The sequence below is a fragment of the Chironomus tepperi genome, unplaced genomic scaffold, assembly GCF_022539635.2.
Source record: "Chironomus tepperi strain 1889 unplaced genomic scaffold, CSIRO-AGI_Ctep_v1 contig_233, whole genome shotgun sequence".
Lineage (NCBI taxonomy): Eukaryota > Metazoa > Arthropoda > Insecta > Diptera > Chironomidae > Chironomus > Chironomus tepperi.
Window position 1 is genome coordinate 1 of NW_027226355.1, and position 22,978 is coordinate 22,978.

General features: G+C 32.5%; 9 protein-coding genes across 9 annotated transcripts; 5 read left to right on the forward strand and 4 right to left on the reverse strand.

Moving 5' to 3' along the window:
• Nucleotides 1-4,656: 4,656 nt before the first annotated feature.
• LOC139091159 (cuticle protein 19-like) lies at nt 4,657-5,094 on the forward strand. Its single transcript, XM_070641101.1, has one exon. The coding sequence runs from the start codon at nt 4,657-4,659 to the stop codon at nt 5,092-5,094; it is 438 nt and encodes a 145-aa protein (XP_070497202.1).
• Nucleotides 5,095-6,137: 1,043 nt separating this feature from the next.
• Nucleotides 6,138-6,590, reverse strand: LOC139091150 (cuticle protein 19-like). The gene has a single exon (XM_070641092.1). It carries the CDS (start codon nt 6,588-6,590, stop codon nt 6,138-6,140), a length of 453 nt encoding a protein of 150 aa, XP_070497193.1.
• Nucleotides 6,591-6,988: 398 nt separating this feature from the next.
• LOC139091151 (cuticle protein 19-like) lies at nt 6,989-7,438 on the forward strand. Its single transcript, XM_070641094.1, has one exon. It carries the CDS (start codon nt 6,989-6,991, stop codon nt 7,436-7,438), a length of 450 nt encoding a protein of 149 aa, XP_070497195.1.
• A 1,668-nt stretch (nt 7,439-9,106) lies between these two features.
• LOC139091152 (cuticle protein 19-like) lies at nt 9,107-9,547 on the reverse strand. Its single transcript, XM_070641095.1, has one exon. It carries the CDS (start codon nt 9,545-9,547, stop codon nt 9,107-9,109), a length of 441 nt encoding a protein of 146 aa, XP_070497196.1.
• Nucleotides 9,548-9,916: 369 nt separating this feature from the next.
• LOC139091153 (cuticle protein 19-like) lies at nt 9,917-10,366 on the forward strand. The gene has a single exon (XM_070641096.1). The coding sequence runs from the start codon at nt 9,917-9,919 to the stop codon at nt 10,364-10,366; it is 450 nt and encodes a 149-aa protein (XP_070497197.1).
• A 1,923-nt stretch (nt 10,367-12,289) lies between these two features.
• On the reverse strand, nt 12,290-12,739 carry LOC139091154 (cuticle protein 19-like). Its single transcript, XM_070641097.1, has one exon. It carries the CDS (start codon nt 12,737-12,739, stop codon nt 12,290-12,292), a length of 450 nt encoding a protein of 149 aa, XP_070497198.1.
• A 379-nt stretch (nt 12,740-13,118) lies between these two features.
• On the forward strand, nt 13,119-13,559 carry LOC139091155 (cuticle protein 19-like). The gene has a single exon (XM_070641098.1). The coding sequence runs from the start codon at nt 13,119-13,121 to the stop codon at nt 13,557-13,559; it is 441 nt and encodes a 146-aa protein (XP_070497199.1).
• Nucleotides 13,560-15,567: 2,008 nt separating this feature from the next.
• Nucleotides 15,568-16,005, reverse strand: LOC139091156 (cuticle protein 19-like). Its single transcript, XM_070641099.1, has one exon. It carries the CDS (start codon nt 16,003-16,005, stop codon nt 15,568-15,570), a length of 438 nt encoding a protein of 145 aa, XP_070497200.1.
• A 382-nt stretch (nt 16,006-16,387) lies between these two features.
• On the forward strand, nt 16,388-18,915 carry LOC139091157 (uncharacterized). Its single transcript, XM_070641100.1, has 2 exons — nt 16,388-16,856; nt 18,761-18,915. Exons 1-2 carry the CDS (start codon nt 16,388-16,390, stop codon nt 18,913-18,915), a joined length of 624 nt encoding a protein of 207 aa, XP_070497201.1.
• Nucleotides 18,916-22,978: the final 4,063 nt, after the last annotated feature.

Sequence of the window (22,978 nt, forward strand, 5' to 3'; positions counted from 1 at the left end):
AATTTTCAACCTTAGACTACTTCTACCTTCTAATTTCCTTCGTCATCCTCTTGTTAAGGTATATTAATTTATTTATACACTGTATTTTTTTCACAATAAAAGACAAGGCTGGCAGTGAAAATAAAAAAAAAGACAAGAACACACTCATAGTGAACATAAAGCTATGAAAAAAATATTAAATATGCCGAAAAAATCACTTATGAATTTATTTATGGATCAACAATTTGTTAATGTTGAAAATATGAAAATGGAAGTACCAAGTGAAAACAAAAACATCGAAAAATATATATTCCATCATATTCGTGAGATCGCAACAGTTGTTGTTGATAATTGATGGCTATAAAAGCAATGGCATGAAATACACTGCGAAATACATTAAAGGAAAGAAAAAATACTGAAAAATAGAGTCGAGGGCGGTTTGTTGAATTTTTGCACCAGTTTAACAATGAATGTGAAAATTTCTTTGTAACTTATGGTTATCGCTTACTCAACAGGAGCACATGAAAGCTTTATTCATTTGAGTGGACAATTTTTTTGAGGTTCTTTTGGCTCGAGAAATTAAGTAGTTTTTTCTAATCAATATTATGTGACGTAGAATGAGAATTTAAGGTCAAAACTTTCGTAAACCACGAATTACATTTATGTAGTGTTTGAAGGGGCAGCCTTATGAGCCGAATGCACTTCGATTGATAATCTATTATGCTACACTCTTTAGACTTACAGTTTGTAGTGAGATCCGAACAAATTGCAAACTTTGGACATTACAAGAACATTAGGACATCATTAGACCTGATGTACACTGCAATGTAAATCCTTGTATACCTAAATAGTAATGAAGACAGATTATGTCCCAAAAACCTCGAAACTGCATCCAGCTTCGTGACTAGAACAGTGAAATGGAATAAGAGCTTCGAAAATTAGACATGACATTGAATTGAACTCTGGACTTTTAGCATGCATGGTCAACGCCTTACCATTTAACCCACAGATTATGCCATTCCACCCTTCATTACATTCAAGTTTTACCGAATTTCCATACCGACAACCAATAAACTTGAACCTCTACCACAATCATAATGAAAATGTGTTAATTATGCGATTATAATTTCAACAGTCCCTTTTTCATGCCTCATGACACTTGTAGTCAACGAATGACAACAACAACAAAAAAAAAGCCGACCAAAAAGCAGTCAGTGTCGTTCAATAACCCAAAATTAATTGTTTTCCATCTCAGCGAAAGATAATTATTTGCGGTTGTTGCGTACACTCTGAGCTGTTCTCTTATTTGACTTTTTCATGGATATGTCAAAAGCGTTAAAATCAGGATATCAATGAACAAAAGTTATCAGAGTGGTTGACAAGTTAAAATTGCGAAATAAGAAAATTCAGCTCACATTTGCTTTCTATAGTGTTGTTGCTGTCATTTGCGAGTCACAAATGAATTTTCATGTTTACACATCATATAGCGTTTGTATCCTAAACATACACGAAAGCTACATATTTGTATATGAAATTTCCATAATATGTTTCTGGTGTACTATCACGTCTCTCTCTCTATTTACCCCCCTCTTTAACTATTCTTACAAAGCTATCACCATCATTGATGATCATCTCAGTTAAAGAGCAATACATGTTAGGATGCAAACACTTGAGATTCGTAAAGGAAAATTGCCATTTAAAGCGATTTACTCTCACTCATTCTACTTTTCGATGGATAGATAGATGGATGAATGGATGTGTACTCACTGAACAAGGATCATAGAGAAAAAAAAATAATGTAGAAACGGAAGTTAAAAATTTTACTAGATTAATGGTAATGAGAAGCAATAGCAGATTAGTTTAATGAATGGGACTCTGAAATGAGCTGAAGGCCTGCATTTCCTGGGTTTTAGATACAGACACCTGCATTTTTTGAGTGCATCTTATAGTTTGGCCAACGCTGCAGGACTGCAATTTTGGACGAGACCTATTTAATAAATATTGCATGATGAAAATCAATTTGATCATGCTTTAATAGACTTTGGTCCAGTGGTGTATCGCTAAATTCAATCAATTTTTGGAAATGCCATAGACCGTATACCATATGCGGTTATGATCAAGTTTACAATCAAGATGAACCACAGAAAAAAGGCTGTTCACCACTGCATATACGAATAAATTTTGTGTTATCTCCAAACGGTCCCTCATGGGATTGCTGTGTGAGCAACGATGCAAAAGTGCTGGGAATTAGAAACTTCCAAAAGTAATCTAAAGACAGATCCAGCTCTCGACGAGATCTAAATGTGGCAATGGGCCCTCTTGCACCTTCACCAAGGAAGTAAGTAAGTATCCCCAAGCGGTACAATAGGGCGAATCTCATTTTTCACCGTAAAAATGAGTCGTGATGTTCCGTCGTCATGGTGCCATCAGGACCACATCGTGTTTTAGTGTTAATATGGTGACTCAATGATGCTCTGACGAACACTGTTTCCTCTTCGGTGTCAATTTTAAACTTAAAGGATTTAAAGACATTCCCTGTGATAAAATGTCAAAAATAAGAAATACTCTACAAACATTTCCCAATCTGCTTTCCTGTTAAATCCTCTTTTCTCACAATTACGGATAAAAGATGTCGACTTGAGTGTAAAGGGTTCTCATACCATATCCACATTTATTTCCTTAAGGGAATATGTTTTTGTTAGATGAAGAATAAAAAATCAATTTCAGCATAATTGAAAAGTCTTTGATGACGGAAACAATATTGCATATAAGGATGAGGATGAGAGTAAAAGGAAAAGCCTTTTATATGTGTATGAGCTATTCTGATGAAGAATGTTTTAACTCAATGATGCATGAACGAGCACTTGACATAATGCAATTTCATCAGCATTTTTTTTATGCTTTTTTATCATCATCATTGCATTCACAGTAGTAAGTAATGTTCAACAGTTTATTCCACTTCTCATTCTTTATCAATCTATATGCTCATGCAGCTCTTTGTACTTTGATATTAAATATCTATACACAATGAAAACGATGATGATGAAGGATGTGAGCGAGTGGAAGAAAAGCATATAAAAATATAAAAAGAAAAGAAAGTTGTTATTCAGCATTGACATTATGATATATTGAATATATTATCGTTATTGTAAAGAAACATGCAATAGAAATATAAGCTTCAAGCATTTTTATGTGTGCATAAGGAAAGTGTTTGTTGATTCTTTCAATTTTTGAATAGCGTGCGATGTTTGCACAGCCAACACTTTGATTTTCCACTTTTTTTTTCTTACCCTTGTAAAGTTTTTCTTTTGTAGCTGAAAATATCAGGAAATATACAAGACTGCTTCATTTTGGATGATATTGTGGAAAGATTTCTCAGTTTTTACATGGGTTTGTCTTGGCATGTTGAGGATATCGTTGTGAATAGGATTTTTATAGAAGAAACTAGTCACCTGAGTAAACCTGAGTAAACGATCAAAAACTCTGTACTAGGCCGGCGTGAATCTGATTTGACGCCAGAATTGGTTCAAATATGGCACCATGCTACAATCAGTTTTGAATAGTCCCAGACTTTTAATCATTTAACCGATTTGTACGATCACGGAAAGCACAAACCGTATACATGGCCGAAAATCCAGCCTAAAGCCGGCTTAACTCTAACATTGTGCTAAATTTCATTTAAGTCCTGCAACAATTCAGAGTCACACCAGCTATTCCCGGATTTAAGATCGATTTGCCGTCTTGTAGAGTACACTGCGTAGATATGGCCAGAATTGATGGAATCCGACATCAGGTTAGAGTCAAGTCGGTTTATGGTCTAATATTCGGATATTTCTTCGTCATGTGCTCTACAGAATAGTACAAGTCGGTCACACCAGCAAAAAAGCGCACTGTTTTGAAATAAGAACATCAAACTTGTGCTCCCTTTTTATTGAATTATTTGTTTACAACTGATGGTGAAAGGAGGCGAAATGAAAAATAGAACTTCCTACTTTTGTGCGCTCATTATTCATTGAATTTTATTTTCCATGAAATATGAAATTTAATGGAATTTTTTACAGGCTTGTTTATTATTACAAATTGTATGTTTGAGTTCCTTCTGTTATAATTAATAGTCTTCTTTTATTATTATTCAAGTCTGTTATTGCCATTGTTACATATGTACTTTTATGACTTCATTGATTATCGTTGCTTTATCAAATACATAAAGAAATTGTCAAGTAATGAAAGGTAAAGTGGATCAAGACTTGATTAAGGTATTAGAATTTACTACAAATATAAAGATAAGCTTGAAATGAGCTCTAAAATGTTATTTGCATATCCAATGAAATATTTAATATTGCTGTATAATACCTCCGGTCATTAAACTTTTTACCTTGTTGAAAACTGAAATCTAATCAAGATAAAATTAACTAGGTATTGATAAAAGATTAATAAGGATTTCTTAAACCTAGTTAACGTCTGTTAATTGTTTTACATAATTTAAACTATAGCTTACTTTTATTGGAATAGTCTTAAATCACCATGACGCGTTTTTACTGAAAAAAATGTAGACTAATATTGCAAAACTTTGAAACGAAAGCGCCCACATTTACGCTATAAAACTGACTGAAAATTGAATAATCAATATCAGTTTCAATTGAACTTTATTTCAGTAAACATTTTAAAATTCTCAAAATGAATTCTTTTACAATTTTGCTTGGTCTTGCTTTGATCGCCGCTGCTTATGCTCATGGACATGGATCAAGTTATGTTAAGAGAACAGATGAGCATGGACATCATGCTGAAATAAAGGTTGCAGCACATGGAGGAGATGGTCACGGTCATGGACATGGACATGACGAACATGCTCATGTTGACTATATCCATCACCCAGCTTACAAATACGAATATGGAGTTCATGACCCAAAAACAAAGGATCACCATAGCCAATGGGAGCACCGTGATGGAGATGTTGTCAAGGGAGAATACACATTAGATGAAGCTGATGGAACCAAACGTGTTGTCAAATACTCATCAGATAAGCATTCAGGTTTCCAAGCCCATGTTGAAAGAATTGGACATGCTGCTCATCCAGCTCATTATGGCCATCATGAGGAAGCTCATCATCACTAAAAACTTTAATTGATTCAAAATCTGTGATATTAGAAATATTAATGCAAAATAAATAAACTAGAAAATTTTTAAACTTATATTAAATTCATGATTTCAATCATTTTTGAAGACATTGGATAGTCCGGTGTAAAATATAATGGGGAAATTTTAGATTGTTTGAGAAATTTGGGTTAAAGTAGTGTCTAATAAGAATGAATCAGTGATCCTCATTTTTAAAAGGTCGCAGCTAAAACAGTAAAAGGAAAAAAATCAGAAAAAGATTATTAAATCTAAATCTATTAAACTAAAAATCTAAAATAGAGATACATGATGAAGAAACTTTGAGGCAGTCAACATACAGCTGAGTACACAGGATGTAACGCATTCGCGTATATGTAAGACATTAGTATTGATCTGACATGATGTTTTTGGTACGGTTAATAGCACTCATTTTCAAAAACTTTAAATGATTCCTAAAATTGTGTATCAAAAATATGAAAAAATCTGATTTTAAAGCATTAAAGATTGAATTTTGACCAATTTCTTCTTTAAAATTTCTGTTTTCTATTATATTGTAGACATGTAAGCTCGTAGCTTCCTTTGTAAATCGTGGTTATTGGAAATTTAAAAAATCTCATAAAATAATTTGAGAAAATTTGATCTTTATCTTATTTTATTTTTATGAATAATCTTCCTGATTTCAATCTTAATCTTCTTTGATTTATTTACTACTGACGTTTTATGACGTCATTACTATACAATAAAAAACCATTAGATAACAAATTATTGTTTTCACATCAACCTTGACGGCATGAGATATTTTAGGAAAAAAATGATAAATTTCACTAATGATGTTGCATAAGTTCTCATTAAAATATTGTTTTGCATTTGTATATCGTGCAAATACTATGTCGAATAGAAAATCCTAATTGAAATGATGATCATGAATAGTATTAAATTTATGAAAGGTAAATTGAATTTAAGTTTTAATTAATTAGTTTATTCGATTCTTTTAAAAATTAACAATTTTTCTATTATCACAGAGTTTGAAACCATTGAGGTCTTTAATGATGATGAGCTTCCTCATGATGGCCATAATGAGCTGGATGAGCAGCATGTCCAATTCTTTCAACATGAGCTGTGAATCCTCCTTTTTTGTCTGATGAGTATTTGACAACACGCTTGGTTCCATCAGCTTCATCTAATGTGTATTCTCCCTTGACAACATCTCCATCACGGTGCTCCCATTGGCTATGGTGATCCTTTGTTTTTGGGTCATGAACTCCATATTCGTATTTGTAAGCTGGATGATGAATATAGTCAACATGTGCATGTTCATCATGTCCATGTCCGTGTCCGTGTCCATGTCCATGACCATCATCTCCTCCATGTGCTGCAACCTTGATTTCTGTATGATGTCCATGTTCATCTGTTCTCTTAACATAACTTGATCCATGTCCATGAGCATAAGCAGCAGCGATCAAAGCAAGACCAAACAAAATTGTAAAAGAATTCATTTTTGTGTAAAAATAAATAAAAGTTCTTGAAATGTTAACTGAATGAATGTATAACTTAAACTGATGTATATTGTAGGCTATTAATGTCTTTTTATAAGAGTATAGCATAGCATATAAACTATAGCATAGCTTTTACCGCCATACTTTTTCCACTATTCGATGTGATTTCGTAAATTTTTGTTATGGATACACAAAGTGAAATTTTAAATGCAAAAAAAGGCGAATATGACAATTTGATAAGTTTTATTTAGGGATGAAAGAACTTACTTTTCGAAATTGGACATTATAGCACTGAAACCAAAAGAAGTCTTTTCTATAAAATGAAACGAAAGCTTGATATTCAACATCAGTGTTAGCTTTACTTTCATTCAGCAAACATTTCAAGAAAATATTTGACAATGAATTCTTTCACAATTTTACTCGGACTTGCTTTGGTCGCTGCTGCTTATGCTCATGGACATGGATCAAGTTATGTTAAGAGAACAGATGAGCATGGACATCATACGGAAATCAAGGTTGCAGCACATGGAGGAGACGATGGCCATGGCCATGGACATGGACATGGTCATGATGAACATGCTCATGTTGACTATATCCATCATCCAGCATACAAATTCGAATATGGAGTTCATGACCCAAAAACAAAGGATCACCATAGCCAATGGGAGCACCGTGATGGTGATGTTGTCAAGGGAGAATACACATTAGATGAAGCTGATGGAACCAAGCGTGTTGTTAAATACTCATCAGACAAAAAAGGAGGTTTCACAGCTCATGTTGAAAGAGTCGGACATGCTATTCATCCAGCTCACTATGGCCATCATGAGGAGGGAGCTCATCATCACTAAAAACCTTAATTGATTCAAAATCTGTGATATTAAAAATGTTAATGTTTACTTTAGAAGAAATACGTACCTAAATAAAATTGAAAATTTTTAAATGTATAAAAATCATGATTTTTAGAAAATTTTTGAGGACATTTTAAAGATAAGGATTTAATTCTAGCTATATTTGACAATCCGGTATAGAAAATGAAATTCAAAAATTGGAATGACATGCCTTACAAGAATAGAAACAGTGAACTCCTTAAAATTCGCCAAGAAAAAAAGAAGCAGTTTTTATCCCTAAATCTTTACATAATACGTCCGAATTAAAACCATCAATTTTTTTACAAGTTTGCAACGTAATTTAGTTAGTTCTTTAAATAATAATACTGAGATTTACATTCAAGAATCAAATTTTAAAAATGCTATCGAATCGATTAGGGTTTCTGACAGCGGTTAACCGTTAACAGCATAACAGCGGTTTTTTACCTGAAAATGCGGTTAACGCAAAACAGCGGTTATTGAAAATTAACCGCTGTTAACAGCATTTTTATATGGAAAGGCTTTAAATAAGAAAATTTTGAAGGCTTTTGAAAAAAAAAATTTAATTTCTTTCAGAGATCTCTCTTCTTTTGTAAGAAAATGCGAGTTTTGGATGAAAATTTTAGGCTAGAATTCCTTTGAAAAACTTGAAAGATTTTGGGAATTTTTTTTCAAAATCTCGCCATTGTCTTGGAGTTAAGGGCAATTTCCGTCCAGCTTGTCTTGAAAATTTCTGTCTAAGTAGCTACGAAGAGATTGTTCTAAATTTTTGCACATATTTGTACAAAATTAACAGCATTGCATTCAAATATATCATCAAACGCCTTTATATTTATGGATTTTCAATAGAAAAAAATAATTTTGGAGTTTAACCATTATAAATTATTCTTTTTCTTTGATTTTGATTAATTTCTTTACTTTTGTAGGTTTAGGCAGCCTAATTTAACCATACGAGGCAAATAAAAAGAAAATATATCAATGAAAAGCTCATTAACATAGTAAAATTGTGATATTATTAAAAATTCACAATAACCGCTGTTAACCGCGTTAACAGCTGTTTTGAGTTTTTTCATAACAGCATAACAGCGGTTATGAAAAAACGCGGTTAATCAGAAACCCTACTATCGATACTATAGATACTATAGATAAAAATACTATAGAATAAAAATCACATCCGTACATACATTACAGCATCCAGTTTGATCAAAGCCATGTTTAGGAGATAAAATATCAACTAACTTTGTGGCCGACAATATCCTTGATCTTATTACATTCACATTTTGTTTTATGAATAATCTTCCTGGATAATTTTCCGGAATCTTACATATTTTATGTTTTATGACGTCATATTTTTGTCTACCTGCTAATTAATCAATAAATTATTATTTTCACATCATGCTTGACATGTATGAAATATTTCAGGAGAAAAAATAAAAAGTTTCACTAATGACGTTACATAAGAACTCATTAAAATATTGTTGCGTATGTGGACAGTATTCAAATTCTATGCAAAATATTAGTTCTAATTTAAGGAACAATACTGATTAATCTTTAATTAAATTTAAGAAATGTAAATTGAATTTAAGTTTTATGAAATTGATTTATTAGCAATTTTTCTAGTATCACAGGTTTTTTGAATATATAAAATCTTTAGTGATGATGAGCTTCCTCATGATGGCCATAGTGAGCTGGATGAACAGCATGTCCGATTCTTTCAACATGAGCAGTGAAACCTCCTTTTTTGTCTGATGAGTATTTGACAACACGTTTGGTTCCATCAGCTTCATCTAATGTGTATTCTCCCTTGACAACATCTCCATCACGGTGCTCCCATTGGCTATGGTGATCCTTTGTTTTTGGGTCATGAACTCCATATTCGTATTTGTAAGCTGGGTGATGGATATAATCAACATGTGCGTGTTCATCATGTCCATGGCCATGTCCATGTCCATCATCGCCACCATGGGCTGCAACCTTGATTTCTGTATGATGTCCATGTTCATCTGTTCTCTTAACATAACTTGATCCATGTCCATGAGCATAAGCAGCAGCGATCAAAGCAAGACCGAGTAAAATTGTGAAAGAATTCATTTTGAGAATTAGAAAATGTTAACTGAATGAATGAATAACTGATACTGATGCTAACTGTCGGGCTTTCTTTTCATTTTATAGAAAACAATTTTTTCTACAATAGTCTCAAATTTTCGTTAATATGTCACTACTAGTGAAAATAGTAGGTTCTTTCATCCCTAAATAATAAAAGTTTTAACTTTTTTTGCAAAAACAAAAAATATGTATCCATAACAGAAATTACACCAAAATGTGAAAAAAGTGTGGCAGTAAAAGCTATGCTTTAATTTTGTTATAAAACGTAATGAAAAGTCTATAGTCTGCATCAGTTTAAGTTATACATTCATTCAGTTAACATTTCAAGAACTTTTATTTATTTTTTAAAAAAAAATGAATTCTTTCACAATTTTGCTTGGTCTTACTTTGATCGCTGCTGCTTATGCTCATGGACATGGATCAAGTTATGTTAAGAGAACAGATGAACATGGTCATCATGCAGAAATTACGGTTGCAGCACATGGAGGAGATGATGGTCATGGTCACGGACATGGACATGGACATGATGAACATGCACATGTTGACTATGTTCATCACCCAGCATACAAATATGAATATGGAGTTCATGATCCAAAAACAAAGGATCACCACAGCCAATGGGAGCACCGTGATGGAGATGTTGTCAAAGGAGAATACACATTAGATGAAGCTGATGGCACAAAGCGTGTTGTCAAATACTCATCAGACAAGAAAGGAGGTTTCACAGCTCATGTTGAAAGAATTGGACATGCTGTTCATCCAGCTCACTATGGACATCATGAAGAGGAAGCTCATCATCACTAAAGACTTTAATTGTTTCAAAACCTGTGATATTAAAAATGTTAATGTTTTCTTCAGAAGAAATACGTACCTAAATAAAAAATAAAATTTTTAAATTTATGAAAATTACGATTTCTAGAAAATTTTCGAAAAAAAAACCTTTAGCTATTCAGATCTTTAAGATCCAGAGCTGATGACATTACTGTAGCCTTCAAAGGGAGGATGTGAGTCGCGTTTCAAGTACATATGATTCGTAAAAGGACATGTGACTCACTGAAAATTTTCGAAAACATTTGATAAATAATGTTATAAAACATTATTTTCGAAAAAAAAGGTGGAATCAGATAGCGCTTAATAAGAATAGTAGCAATTCCGTGCAGACAAAATTATATAAGAACTTGTCATTAACTAGTTAAAACGTATTTTTGTAACGAGAGTAATCGATATTTCTAAAACATCGTAGTTTAGATGGCGTAAAGTTCAATACAACTTACTTACTTCGATGGCAATACAGATCAACTGTGATCCATATCCTCTCTAAGATGTCGCCTAAAGCTGGTCCTTTCGCCGCCTTCCGCGTGCCAATTGCCAATACTAAATGTAATGCTGTCTCTATTGACAAAGTCTGATTTAAAGACCCTATTTAGAGGAGCTTCAACAGGTCTTCTCATAACATTCATTCTTTTAATATCAGCCTCTCCATATAGCTGGTACAGCTCTGCATTGCTTCTACATTTGAATTGGTTCTTTCTTGGGTCTAAAGAAAAGTTCAATAAACTTTAACCAAAAAGATAGAAGCTGTTTTATCGCATTTTTGAAAAAAGCACGCTTAATAATACACTTTGTTCGGCTGGTTTAGTAACGAGCTAGATCTCTGCAACCAGACCACGTCGAGTTATTCCGTAATAAATTACTTTAAAGATTATGAATCCATTGGGAAAATCTATTTTATTCATGTTTATTTTGCCAATTACAGATGGCTGGGACAAAAATAGACTGATATCGATCGATAAAGTCGAGTCCAGTTTTTGGTCTGAAAACCTAAAACAATATGTTATTAAATCTTAAATCTTTGCATCAATGGATTCTTTTAATTAGGATACCAACTCATGTTGTGATAAAGCTCACATCTGTACATTCAATTTAACATTCAGACAGTGTTGATATCTTTGAATTCAAAGATAATCTTTAATATAGGTAAGCTCTAAAATTGTCAAATTTATTTTGAAAATCAATTTTTGTATATCAAAAGATTTGTCTTGACATTAATTACTTTTATGTATATAAATCATATTCAGATAATTCAACCTGGACTGAGAAAAAAGAGTAAAAAAATACCAACGCTAGCCAATGCATTGTTTTTGTATGCCTTTGTACATTTTTGTTTCTATTTTTATCATTGTACTATTTAGCCATTATCATGGCGTAACTTATGATATGTTAACATTGACCTTCATTCTAAAATTTAAAATTTTAGAGCTTATATGATGTAAAGACAAATATTCAAAGGCAACACTGCATCAAGTATGATCAAAGTCATGTTCACAAGAAACAACCTAGTAATTTTGGGGATGACAATATTATTCTTGAATTTATTTTATGAGTAATGTTCTTGTATAATCTTTGATTTTTTAACTACTAATAAACTATTAACCAAGAAATTAGTATTTTCAAACCATGCTTGACGTCATGAGTTATTTTAGGAAAAAACAAAAAGTTTCACGAAAGATGTTACATAAGTACTCATTAAAATATTGCTTCATACAGATGCATATCATTCAAATTCTATGCAATATTAAAATCCTAATTTGAGGAAAGTTACTGAATAATCTTTAACTTAGTTTAAGAAATGTTAATTGAATTTAAGTTTAAAATGATTGATTTATTCCATTCTATAAAAAATTAACAATTTTTCTATTATCACAGAGTTTGAAACAATAAAAGTCTTTAGTGATGATGAGCTTCTTCATTATGGCCATAGTGGGCTGGATGAGTAGCATGTCCGACTCTTTCAACATGAGCTGTAAAACCTCCTTTCTTGTCTGATGAGTATTTGACAACACGTTTGGTTCCATCAGCTTCATCTAATGTATATTCGCCCTTGACAACATCACCATCACGGTGCTCCCATTGGCTATGGTGATCCTTTGTTTTTGGGTCATGAACTCCATATTCGTATTTGTAGGCTGGATGATGGATATAGTCAACATGTGCATGTTCATCATGTCCATGTCCGTGTCCGTGTCCATGTCCATGACCATCACCTCCATGTGCTGCAACCGTAATTTCTGCATGATGACCATGTTCATCTGTTCTCTTAACATAACTTGAACCATGTCCATGAGCATAAGCAGCAGCGATCAAAGTAAGACCAAGCAAAATTGTGAAAGAAATCATTTTAAAAAAAATAAAAATAACTAGAAGTTCTTGAAATGTTAACTGAATGAATGTATAACTTAAACTGATGCAGACTGTAGACTTTTCATTACGTTTTATAACAAAATTAAAGCATAGCTTTTACTGCCACACTTTTTTTTCACTTTTTGGTGTAATTTCTGTTATTGATACATATAGACAAAATTTTGTTTTTGCAAAAAAGTCAAATCTTTTATTATTTAGGGATGAAAGAACCTACTATTTTCACTACTGTAACATATTAACGAAAATTTTAGACTATTTGAGAAACATTTGTTTACTATAAAATGAAAAGAAAGCCCGACAGTCAACATCAGTATCAGTTATTCATTCATTCAGTTAACATTTTCTAATTCTCAAAATGAATTCTTTTACAATTTTGCTTGGTCTTGCTTTGATCGCCGCTGCTTATGCTCATGGACATGGATCAAGTTATGTTAAGAGAACAGATGAACATGGACATCATACAGAAATCAAGGTTGCAGCCCATGGTGGCGATGATGGACATGGACATGGCCATGGACATGATGAACACGCACATGTTGACTATATCCATCATCCAGCCTACAAATACGAATATGGAGTTCATGACCCAAAAACAAAGGATCACCATAGCCAATGGGAGCACCGTGATGGAGATGTTGTCAAGGGAGAATACACATTAGATGAAGCTGATGGCACAAAGCGTGTTGTCAAATACTCATCAGACAAGAAAGGAGGTTTCACAGCTCATGTTGAAAGAATCGGACATGCTGCTCATCCAACTCACTATGGCCATCATGAGGAAGCTCATCATCACTAAAAACTTAATATATTCCAAAAACCTGTGATACTAGAAAAATTGTTAATAAATCAATTTCATAAAACTTAAATTCAATTTACATTTCATAAATTTAATTAAAGATTAATCAGTATTATTCCTTAAATTAGAACTAATATTTTGCATAGAATTTGAATACTGTCCACATACGCAACAATATTTTAATGAGTTCTTATGTAACGTCATTAGTGAAACTTTTTATTTTTTCTCCTGAAATATTTCATACATGTCAAGCATGATGTGAAAATAATAATTTATTGATTAATTAGCAGGTAGACAAAAATATGACGTCATAAAACATAAAATATGTAAGATTCCGGAAAATTACTCAGGAAGATTATTCATAAAATAAAATGTGAATGTAATAAGATCAAGGATATTGTCGGCCTCAAAGTTAGTTGATATTTTATCTTCTAAACATGGCTTTGATCAAACTGGATGCTGTAATGTATGTACGGATGTGACTTTTATCAAGAAATGAGTTAAATTTCGCCAGGTTGTTTACTGAAAGACTAATTCACATATATTTAAAATATGAATGTCGAAAGCATATCCAAAGTATTTACAACTGGGTATACAATAAGGGTGATTAGAGGGCTTTTGGAAAAAATTCGGGATATTTCAAAGTTTGTCACTTAAGGGGTCCTTTTTGACTATTTTCAGTATTATTATTCAAAGAAATAGCTACAATATGATATTTTTTTCCAAAATTTCTTAAATTTGTGTTGAGTTCTTAACTTCTAGCCATTTTGTGCAGCGTACCGGCAAAAAATCAGCAGATGGCCGCCCCATGTATTATGTAAGGATTCAGGACTAAAACCGTTTCTCTCTTTCTTAGCGACATTTAAGGAGTATGGTTCACTGTTTCTATTCTTGTAAGGCATCTCATTCCAATTTGTGAATATCATTTTCTACACCGGATTATCAATTATAGCTAGAATTAAATCCTTATCTTTAAAATGTCCTCAAAAATTTTCTAAAAATCATGATTTTTATACATTTAAAAATTTTCAATTTTATTTAGGTAGGGTAAAAAATATAATTTCTTGCGCAAAATGCAGTTGAAATTTTTAAATGTTCATAACTTTTGAACGGAAGCATGAATTTTACCAAACAAAGTTTAAAAAAAAATACGAATTTCGTGAATTTTCAGATTCCGTAAGAAAAATATTTTTACCATGCTCCATTGCTTCAAAAATCGATCATTTATACAGTATATAATTTCTTGCGCAAAAAATATAATTTCTTGCGCAAAAAAATATAATTTCTTGCGCAATTTTGGACAAGTAGGCGATTGATTTTCACGACACAAAACTTCAATTTTCGGACGATATATCCTACTTTCTTACGTTGTTTTGCTTCTAAATGGTTTGAAGATGCTCCTTGATTATTTTAAAAATGTTTTAGAGGTTGAAAACGCGAAAAAATTACCAAAACAAAATTTCCAAATTTTTGTGTGCAATTTTGAACAAGTAGGCTAACACAAAAAAATTTTGTTGTGATAATTTTTTCGCATTTTCAACCTCAGAAATATTTTAAAATGATCAAGAAGCATCCCTAAACTATTTGGAAGGAAGACAGCGTCGTAAAAGAGGGTAAATAATCAGAAAATTGATGTTTTGTTCCGTCAAAATTAATCGCCTACTTGTCCAAAATTGCGCAAGAAATTATATTTTTTTGCGCAAGAAATTATATTCAGTATAAATGATCGATTTTTGAAGCAATGGAGCATCCTAAAAATATTTTTTTCACGGAATCTGAAAATTCACGAAATTCGTATTTTTTTAACCGATTTTGGTGTCAATAGAGTTTATCGTTGAGAAGACATGAGCATTTAAAAATTTCATGTCAGAAAAAAAAATTTTTTTTGGTGAATTTGTTCGCGCAAGAAATTATATAACGAAAGAAATTATATTTTTTACCCTACGTATTTCTTCTAAAGTAAACATTAACATTTTTAATATCACAGATTTTGAATCAATTAAGGTTTTTAGTGATGATGAGCTCCCTCCTCATGATGGCCATAGTGAGCTGGATGAACAGCATGTCCAACTCTCTCAACATGAGCTGTGAAACCTCCATGCTTGTCTGATGAGTATTTGACAACACGTTTGGTTCCATCAGCTTCATCTAATGTATATTCTCCCTTGACAACATCTCCATCACGGTGCTCCCATTGGCTGTGGTGATCCTTTGTTTTTGGGTCATGAACTCCATATTCGTATTTGTAGGCTGGGTGATGAATATAGTCAACATGTGCATGTTCATCATGTCCATGTCCATGACCATCATCTCCTCCATGTGCTGCAACCTTGATTTCCGTATGATGTCCATGCTCATCTGTTCTCTTAACATAGCTGGATCCATGTCCATGAGCATAAGCAGCAGCGATCAAAGCAAGTCCGAGTAAAATTGTGAAAGAATTCATTGTCAAATATTTTCTTGAAATGTTTGCTGAATGAAAGTAAAGCTAACACTGATGTTGAATATCAAGCTTTCGTTTCATTTTATAGAAATGGTTTCTTTTGGTTTCAGTGCTATAATGTCCAATTTCGAAAAGTAAGTTCTTTCATCCCTAAATAAAACTTATCAAATTGTCATATTCGCCTTTTTTTGCATTTAAAATTGCACTTTGTGTATCCATAACAAAAATTTACGAAATCACATCGAATAGTGAAAAAAGTATGGAAGTAAAAGCTATGCTATAGTTCTCTTATAAAAAGACATTAATAGCCTACAATATACATCAGTTTAAGTTATACATTCATTCAGTTAACATTTCAAGAACTTTTATTTATTTTTAAACAAAAATGAATTCTTTCACAATTTTACTCGGACTTGCTTTGATCGCTGCTGCTTATGCTCATGGACATGGATCAAGTTATGTAAAGAGAACAGATGAACATGGACATCACACAGAAATCAAGGTTGCAGCACATGGAGGAGATGATGGTCATGGTCACGGACACGGACATGGACATGATGAACATGCACATGTTGATTATATCCATCACCCAGCTTACAAATACGAATATGGAGTTCATGACCCAAAAACAAAGGATCACCATAGCCAATGGGAGCACCGTGATGGAGACGTTGTCAAGGGAGAATACACATTAGATGAAGCTGATGGAACCAAACGTGTTGTCAAATACTCATCAGACAAAAAGGAGGATTCACAGCTCATGTTGAGAGAATTGGACATGCTGCTCATCCAGCTCATTATGGTCATCATGAGGAAGCTCATCATCACTAAAGACTTCATATACTTTAAAACTTGTTGAACTAGTTAATTTTGTTTGATTTTCAAAACAGAATAAATTTATAAAATGTTAAAATTAGGTTAATCTAGGAACCAAATTAATAAAATACATTTAATTGACAAAACAAATATTTAGTTCCTTTTAATTTCATTCTCTAAATATTTTTTTATGAACTGTAAAATGGATTTTAAGAGGATGTTTTAATTCTCTTTTACAACTCATAAAACGAAACATCGAACATGATAAGATTAGAATTTTGGAACCTTAATGGCTCATCACAAATAACATTGGTGAATATATAGAACGGACGTTTCAGATATCATTTCAACTTAATGTTTTTTTTTATATTTCTCTATGAATAGTCAACAGTCTTATCTCTCAATAATGAATAGGTAGATGTTATATGTGAATAAATAGAAATGGACCAAAGTGAATAAGTTTTCTAATTTCTAGACCTATGACCGACTAATAATCTTTCCTTAGGAACATTATGCAAAATTTTTCATTAATCGACCTTAGGTCTAGGTATTAACTAGACATAATGTTAAGTTGACAACTCGGGAATGAGAAATACATACTATGCAAACCTATGAGTTGTGGAAGATCAAAAGTAGTAATCGTCACAAAATTTTTCACTTGAAGAGATTAGCTTTACCAGCTGAAATTCTCAATCCAAAATCTTTACATTTTTAGGAACAAAGCAGAATTTTATATGAGGGTCAATGGGAGTCAATGCAATGTTCAACAGATTAAGTCAGTGGTGGACAACCTTTTATTTTTCGCGGCAAACCTTGGTTGTAAGTCTCTACCTGAAGCACTCTTGATTAAGTGATATGGCATCAAACATTGAATTGAACCATGACACAAAATTGATAACTTACCAACAATTTAAAGTTTCTAGGCATCAATTAAGTTGTGAAAGAAATTATGAAATGTGATCATAAAATCAAATTTTAAGGATTTTAAAAGCTCAAATAAATTTCATAAAAAGTCATAAATATTCTTGCTTAACATAATTATGAATGTTGTTACTTTTATAGCTTGCAGTTAAAAAAATGTCCGATTTGATTCGTAAATTTTGCATAGGTGGCAACTTGTTGTTAATCTGCGACATTGAACTCAAATTGTCATAAATTAATTAGAGTGACAAAATTTCTTCATAATTTAATTGGACCGGTTAAAATTAGTGTCCAAAAAAAGAGATATTGATTATCAATGGAACATTATTTGTGGCTAATAATCAATGAATTGCAAATTCAGCAATTTTCTCTTTGTTTCTGTCATTTGGACTATTTAGTTTCACTTAAAAAGTGCGGCGAATTCATTTTATACAAAATTAAGTAATGACCTTTCTAATGTGTGAATTTAAGCTTTATTTACATTTACACATAAAGCCCAATACTTCCTCATGGCATGCATTTTTATAAACAGAACCAACTATTATGAGCCAGAAATGTATGCAAAAATTTCGACGAACAAGAAATTGCATTACTTAATGCAAAAAAAAGTGTAAGCAGCGAAAGCAGTAACAGCAATCAACTATAAAATGGAATAGAAATTCAATATCCGACATCAGTTTCAATTGCACTTTCAATCCATTAACACACTATAGTAAAAATAGTTTTATAAAAAAAAATGAATTCTTATACAATTTTTATCGGACTTGCTTTGATTGCTGCTGCTTACGCACATGAACATGGATCAAGTTATGTAAAGAGAACAGATGAACATGGACATCATGCAGAAATTTCGGTTGAAGGACATGGAGATGATGGTCATGGACATGGACATGGACATGATGAATACAAACATGTTGACTATATCCATCATCCAGCCTACAAATATGAATATGGAGTTCATGACCCAAAAACAAAGGATCACCATAGCCAATGGGAGCACCGTGATGGAGATGTTGTCAAGGGGAATACACATTAGATGAAGCTGATGGAACCAAGCGTGTTGTCAAATACTCATCAGACAAAAAAGGAGGTTTCACAGCTCATGTTGAGAGAGTTGGACATGCCATTCATCCAGTTCATTATGGCCATCATGAGGAGGAAGAACATCATCACTAAAGACTTTGATTGCTTAAAAGCTCTGTGATAAACTTTAATTCTTAACGACTGAAAATAAAAGAAATATATTTTAATGCCTAAGGCTTGATTTTGTCTATTTTATCCATCAAAAAGCATCAGGTTCTTTTATAGACATGCTCTATCCAATTATTAATTATTTCAATCAGTTAAATTCATATCGTTCTTCCTTTCAATCATTCAATATTGCTTTTACCTTTGATGTTAAGCACTGATGCAGAATGATGTGCTACAAATGCTTGCACTATCATGTTTGAAGCATAAATTGAAAAATATTCTACTAATGGATGAACTAACTCTACTCTATATGTTGTAGCATTTTATGCAAAAATTACTTATTATTTGGAACGTGCATAAATGCATAGCACATACATATATTGTCTACAAAGGAGGTAGGAAAAAAAAGTGAATGTCAAAGATCAGAAAATACAAAAATTCTTTTAACATTTCTGCTTGCTCCTGTTATTGCTCGAGGCTCGAAAAAGTTATGAAATGTAAAACGGTAAAATGGAAATAATAATAATAAGCATCATGATGGAAATATTGTGTACTTTATACCTCACTCTATATGACTCTTACGTATGTGCATATTTAGTGTATTTTCAATGATACTCACACATATCGTAACGTCATCATCATCATCGTCATCGTCATCTTTGCTTCCTTGCATGTAATCGAGTTGAGCATGTATGGATGATAAACAGTAAGGAAGGGAAAATAAAAATGTTAGAAATGGGATGAGAAAAAAATATGAATTGCATGTAGTTTGTATTAAATAGCAAAAAGCATAAAAAATAAACAACATGGCATAACATACTTTTTATGATGTTTTCATGCGAAAGACAGAGGAACAACAATAATAATTTATATTTTATGATTTTTTTCCTCCTTTTTCACAGATCTATTCACAATACACAACGGTAGTAGTGTTACTATGTTATGTGTATTATACACAGAGGTGCAGGCAAAATGATTGCTCAATTTTCTTCTAATTCGATGAGTTTAGGTTGCTTCCTTTAATAGCATCCCTGAAATTTCTGTACATATTATGAGCGTTTAGTTTCTCAAGAACATAAGTTATAAGACTGTATAGTCAACAAGAAGAGACTTTAATTTGGGTGGACAAAAAAATGTTGTCTATACTCTTTTTTGTTGGTTGTGCTTGATAAATTTATTTACTTTTACTGCTACTGTGCTTTTTTAATATGATTAAATTTTTTCTTGTTTTCTTGAGAATCGAATTAAAGTTTGAGGCAGTTATGGGCAACCTGTATGCTGTGGCACCCTAGTCATGTTCCGATTCGGTTGAAACCAATCACTCCTTAACTGGAAAAGAGACCACTTATAGATACTGAGCCAGAAAAGCATGTCTTTTGCCTTTTAGGGACAAAATTGTGTCTTGATCCAAAATAGGTTGTCGATCACTGGTATTAGCATTAAGATTGAATGACACAAGTCTGGTAATCGATCCAAAATCTGGCACCAGGTATGCGTGCTGTTGAATTAATTACAAAGGGTTAGAGTCACACCAGCCTAGAGCCGGATTCTTGGTCGATTAGCTGATTAGTGCTCTTTGTGATAGGGTTTAATATATGAGAAATCTGTAAAAGCTATTCCTGGAAGGCTAACGACTTAGAAATGGTCGAAAACGAGGTCCAGTCTAACTTGACTCTGGTCAGCTGAGGTCGGATTCCATCAAAAATTGTTTGGGTTCAAAGTTCCACAATCCTGGTGTTTCCACGCAATTTCAACGCTGTGTGCTTTCCCGGTTTAATTGTAATTCCGATTAATAAGAAAAACAACAAAAGGAACTAAAAGCTGCAGCTATATTCAAATGCGTTTCTTATATTCCTTTGATAATTCCATGAAAAAATTCATCTTACACTTATTTCCTGCAGTTGCTGTATTTACTATTCGCAATTTGAAACGATAATACTATACATATATTTACCATGACAATTCAATGGATGAAGCATAATTTTATGGAATGTTGGCATGTAAGTTGAAATTGAAGAAGCTGTGTCATACTGATGTAGTCATTCTTCATCTTTGCGTGTGCACAACAACAATCATCTTTCATAGAAGGAAAAAAAGAATAAAAATAAGCTATACGAGGCCTCTCCAAGCTCATATAAATAAAAGCCTTTTCTGATGAGATGAAGAAAAATTTGTTCATCACATAAGAATTTTCTTTTATACATAAAGACATAAAAATTGTAACAGAAAATTGGGTGAGAAGAATAAATGAGTTTTTGGGTGCAGGATATTTTATGTGGATTTGAAGAAAATGAACTAATGAAACTATGAAGGTCTGCTTGCCCATGGGTGATATTTGTTTTATGGCAAATTTAAAGTCAAAGATGCATAAATTAAGTAGAATGGCATCAAAGTTGAGTTTTATGTACGTCAGGGCTGTAATGTGACAATTTGTCTGGGTCGGGTATGGTTGATTATTGTGGACAAAAGATTGTAGATTCCAAAATGTAGAGGACAATGTTTTTTGTTGTTGACCATTACAGTGAGTAATCTTAACTTTTTTCTGCATCAATATGAGCTTTTGAAGTCATCAGTATATTGTAGTTTCCACGATAGCTTTTAATGACTTAACCAAATTAATACAAGTTTGTAAATTGATCCAAAATCTGACACTACGAGACATGATTTTGATTTAGTGCAGGATTTAAGATGAATCATGCATGTGGTTAGATTTTCGATCGATTTGCTGATTTGTGCTATTTGAGTAAGTCAATGTATAAATTTATATAAATTTTGGGAGTCAAGAACTGTTCTAGAGATTTTTTTGTCATCTAAGGGCAGATTTCTTCGGTGATAGTATGGTACAGAATAGGTGCACCACTGATACGACACCATGGTATACGAGGTATTGCAAGGTGGCTCCTGTACACTATCAATGATTTCGGAGTACATGTGCATCAATACCGAACCAGTTTTCTATTGCACCAATGCATCTGTACTGTACCATTACTTACTTACTTACTGGAATCATGCTTCAATGAGGAGCCTAGGTTTCTACAAAACGATTTCCATCTAGTTCTTTTGCAGGCCTTATCACAAAGTTTGTACAAATTATCCGTATTTGTACCGTACCATTGTTGTACCAATACTGTACCATCGCATCGCTATGCAGTACTACCGGTACATTGCCAGAGAAATCGACCCATACGTTCCAGTTTAAACAAGGCTTTAAAATATCAGTTATTATGTTACCATGATTCGTTAAACATGTTTAAAGCCCTGCCAACCTGAAGATTCACACCAAAAAAATTTAAAAGTCAAAAAAATCACTTCACATACGTAAAACTGCAAGAAAGTATATAAAAATTTAAAGAGTACAAGAAATAAAATAACAACATGTAGCGTAGCAAAAAATAAGTAAAATAAAGAAAGCTTGATGTCTGACATAATAAATTTGTTTTAATAAATCTTCTGCTGCTCGTATAAAGATATTTTTCGTAATTTTTCTCATACTTTTCACGCTTTTTCTCACTGTAAGTAGGAATGCCTCATCTTTACTTTCCTCATTTGTATTTTTTTTGTGAGCTGCTATGCGAAAAAATAGCAGCAAAAAAAGGAACTCATGCAAAGGTTACAGAAGTAAAGATGAGAACAGAAGCAAAAAATATTATATTTAATAAATGTATATATACATATTTTTTGTCGCTACGATGTATGTATGTACATTTCTTACTTCCCTGAGCCATGTATTCACGTGAGAAAATAAGACAGAAAACATAAGACGGAAGCAAAATTATATCGTTCTTCATGCAACAAGAATTTGCTTCGTTTTTGTGTTACTTTTTTTTATTATTTGCTAAAGTAATCGGATTTTCTGATTCTTTTCAACATTATGCGACAATCGAAAATAAGACACAGCTGCTGATACAAAAAAAATACTGACGAGAGAAATTATTCGCATTTTTTAAGTAAGAAAGAATGGTGGAAGAAATCAGTAAAGATGACTTTTGAGAGAGCATTTTTATGATATACTTACTTACTTGCTTTGCTGGATGTATATATCACTTGC

Bases quoted from the DNA above. Each gene is read 5' to 3' on its own strand.
- LOC139091154 (XM_070641097.1), bottom strand. From the start codon at position 12,739: ATGATTTCTTTCACAATTTTGCTTGGTCTTACTTTGATCGCTGCTGCT.
- LOC139091159 (XM_070641101.1), top strand. From the start codon at position 4,657: ATGAATTCTTTTACAATTTTGCTTGGTCTTGCTTTGATCGCCGCTGCT.
- LOC139091155 (XM_070641098.1), top strand. From the start codon at position 13,119: ATGAATTCTTTTACAATTTTGCTTGGTCTTGCTTTGATCGCCGCTGCT.
- LOC139091157 (XM_070641100.1), top strand. From the start codon at position 16,388: ATGAATTCTTTCACAATTTTACTCGGACTTGCTTTGATCGCTGCTGCT. The intron at 16,857-18,760 runs GTTGAACTAGTT...GATGTTGTCAAG, and splicing joins CTTCATATACTTTAAAACTT to GGGAATACACATTAGATGAA.
- LOC139091150 (XM_070641092.1), bottom strand. From the start codon at position 6,590: ATGAATTCTTTTACAATTTTGTTTGGTCTTGCTTTGATCGCTGCTGCT.
- LOC139091153 (XM_070641096.1), top strand. From the start codon at position 9,917: ATGAATTCTTTCACAATTTTGCTTGGTCTTACTTTGATCGCTGCTGCT.
- LOC139091156 (XM_070641099.1), bottom strand. From the start codon at position 16,005: ATGAATTCTTTCACAATTTTACTCGGACTTGCTTTGATCGCTGCTGCT.
- LOC139091151 (XM_070641094.1), top strand. From the start codon at position 6,989: ATGAATTCTTTCACAATTTTACTCGGACTTGCTTTGGTCGCTGCTGCT.
- LOC139091152 (XM_070641095.1), bottom strand. From the start codon at position 9,547: ATGAATTCTTTCACAATTTTACTCGGTCTTGCTTTGATCGCTGCTGCT.